The following is a 2,333-nucleotide window of genomic DNA, read 5'->3' as shown; positions in this document are numbered from 1 at the left end:
GTGTCCCCAGAAGTCGCGTCAGTTCACGACTCGTAGAGACAGACTCCGAAACCAGCACTGAGTGAGAATCGTCCGTCTGCGACTGCCTCAGGCACTTGTCCTGCTTCTCTGCGGGGCCCACACTGTAGACGGTGTCCGCGAGCTGGGCCGTCCCGCCGTCTGTGGCAGCAGCCTCTGGCTCCTGTGACTAAACTCAGAGGTGACGCTGGTGGGACACGCGTACCTTGGGGTGCGTCGAGGCCCAGGGAGACCAGCTTGCTCTCCTCCGCTCTCCCCCAGAGTCCCCACCGCAGGGCCGGGGTCCAGAATGCCAGGTCCTGACGCCGGCCTCAGCTGCATCCCCTGGCCTGGGAGCCTCGTCCACTGGCCCTGGTGGCCTCCCCGGCAGTTCCCTCTGGGGAGAAGGGCCCTTTCCGAGAGGGGAGCAGGAGAGGCTGGTGCACCACCTGGGCCTTGTCGCCGTTTCTGTGCTACTTGATGTCGTGTCCCTTAAAAGAAAAGGCTGGGCTCCTGATGACACAGACACGCGGTGCCTCACCCCGTCCCTTTCCCTGGGCCTCCCGCACCTCTGCTGACGTCTGCGTGGACGTCCCTGACGACGTCCTGGAAGTGGGACGTGCGACACGCTCCCGGGGGGCCCAGCACTAACTTCATCCACAGAGTTACTTCTTCCGTTTGGTTTTCTCTTTTTAGGAAGTTTCGTGAATTGTGTTTTGCAACAAAATCAGAAAGGAGCTCTCCAGTCTGCCGGGCTGCCGCCCTCCTCTCTGTTGGGTAAACAGGAGGTGGGGGCGGCGGGTCCTGCTCGCGGAGGACCCCAGGCTCGTGGCCACGGCCTTCAGGGCTGGCCTGTTACTCATGGCCAGAGTCTCGCCCCTGCCGTCCCCTCCCTGGGGACCCTGGACTTCAGCTGCCCGCAATTGGCAGAGGGCTCACATAGGACCCGGTGGCTGGTGACATCAAGGCGGGGACACTGCAGTCCCACTTAGGGGTCATGTGGGATGATCAACTGAGCCCCTTGACAGAGCCCCTTGGCACCCTGAGCCCTGCGCTCCGCCTGGGGCCGCAGGTGAGGACGCACCTGTGTCTCCTCAGGCCTCACTGAGTGCTGCCGGGAGCCGCCACGCAGCCATGGAGGAGGAGGAGGAGCAGCCACCTCAGGAGGTCAGAGACCGGGCAGCCAGGGGGTCTGAGGACTGTGGGGTCCCGGTGGACACCCCACTCAGGGCAGCCTCCCAGGGTCACTAGAGAATGTGTGGATTTCCTGCAGGGTCCCTGGGTCCACCAAGGGTCCCTGGGGTATAGGGCGCCCTGAGGGTGGCCGTCTACAGAACGATTGTCCCTCAGAGGCTTCTAGTCCTGGGGAGCGAGTGGCCCATGGGGCTCAGGAGTTCTGGAGCAACCACACAACCTTGTCGGGACGGGGGGTGCCTGGAGTGTGGGCACCCCGACTCAGACACTCCCCTTCCCTCACAGGCCCACGCAGAACCCCCTGTGACATCAGGAGCGTCGGAGGTGGTGCCCAGGGTGCTTTCCGGAGAACCCCAGAACCTGTGTCCGTGCTCCCTGAGACTGCTCGGCGCTGGGCGGGAGGGGTGGGCAGCTCCCTAGCTGGCAGGGCTTAGACTAGGTGGCCCCTCAAGTTTGTGAAGGGGGGCCCCGGGCTGCCCCGCGGTGTTGCGAGGGGGCTGTTGAGCACACGTGGGGTGAGCAGAGCTGTCCCAGGTGCTCCCCCTCGGGGACGAGTCTGGTCAGTCACACTCCATAGTGACTGTAGACTGGTGGCTCTGAGAGTGTGTGGCATCGAGCCTGGGAGGGGCCCCCTGGGGACAGTGCCTTTCACTAGGGAGCATGTGTCCCACTGCGCTTCTGGCTTCCAGAGTGTGGCAGAGCCCCCCCCCCCCCCCAGCACCTCCCAGCCCTGAGAACCTGGAGGTTCCATGCGGCCCAGCTGCCGGTGTGGGTGGGTGTCCCCAAGCTGGGTCTTGCTGTCCTTGCAGCTGACGTGGATGCTTTCAACCTGCTGCTGGAGATGAAGCTGAAGAGGCGGCGAGAACGGCCCCACCTGCCACGCACGGTGACAGAGCTGGTGGCCGAGGACGGGAGCAGAGTGTATGTGGTGGGCACAGCCCACTTCAGCGATGACAGCAAGAAGGACGTCGTGAAGGTGAGCTGTCACTGCTGTCACCCCGGGCAGGGCCGTGGCCCTTGCCGCTGCCTCCTGACACCCGTGCTGCTCGGCAGGGCGCAGGCTCCGTGGCCCCACAGCCCAGCCTCCCGCCGCAGCCCTGCCGCCTCCCCGTGACACAGGCAGACCTGTCGTGGAACTTTCT

General features: G+C 64.9%; 1 protein-coding gene across 1 annotated transcript in view; it reads left to right on the top strand.

Moving 5' to 3' along the window:
• The first annotated feature begins 1,095 nt into the window (after positions 1-1,095).
• Positions 1,096-2,333, top strand: part of TRABD (TraB domain containing) — a 5,393-nt gene continuing 4,155 nt past the window's right edge. The window contains exons 1-3 of the mRNA XM_023525452.1: positions 1,096-1,164; positions 1,477-1,555; positions 2,001-2,167. Coding sequence (XP_023381220.1) covers positions 1,132-1,164; positions 1,477-1,555; positions 2,001-2,167 — 279 coding nt within the window. The 5' untranslated portion in view covers positions 1,096-1,131. The remainder of the gene's footprint in view (positions 1,165-1,476; positions 1,556-2,000; positions 2,168-2,333) is intronic.

The sequence above is a fragment of the Pteropus vampyrus genome, unplaced genomic scaffold (assembly GCF_000151845.1).
Source record: "Pteropus vampyrus isolate Shadow unplaced genomic scaffold, Pvam_2.0 Scaffold563, whole genome shotgun sequence".
In the NCBI taxonomy this organism is placed as follows: Eukaryota; Metazoa; Chordata; class Mammalia; order Chiroptera; family Pteropodidae; genus Pteropus; species Pteropus vampyrus.
The sequence above is the reverse complement of the archived record's forward strand: the minus strand, read 5'-3'. Positions and strand labels throughout refer to the sequence as shown.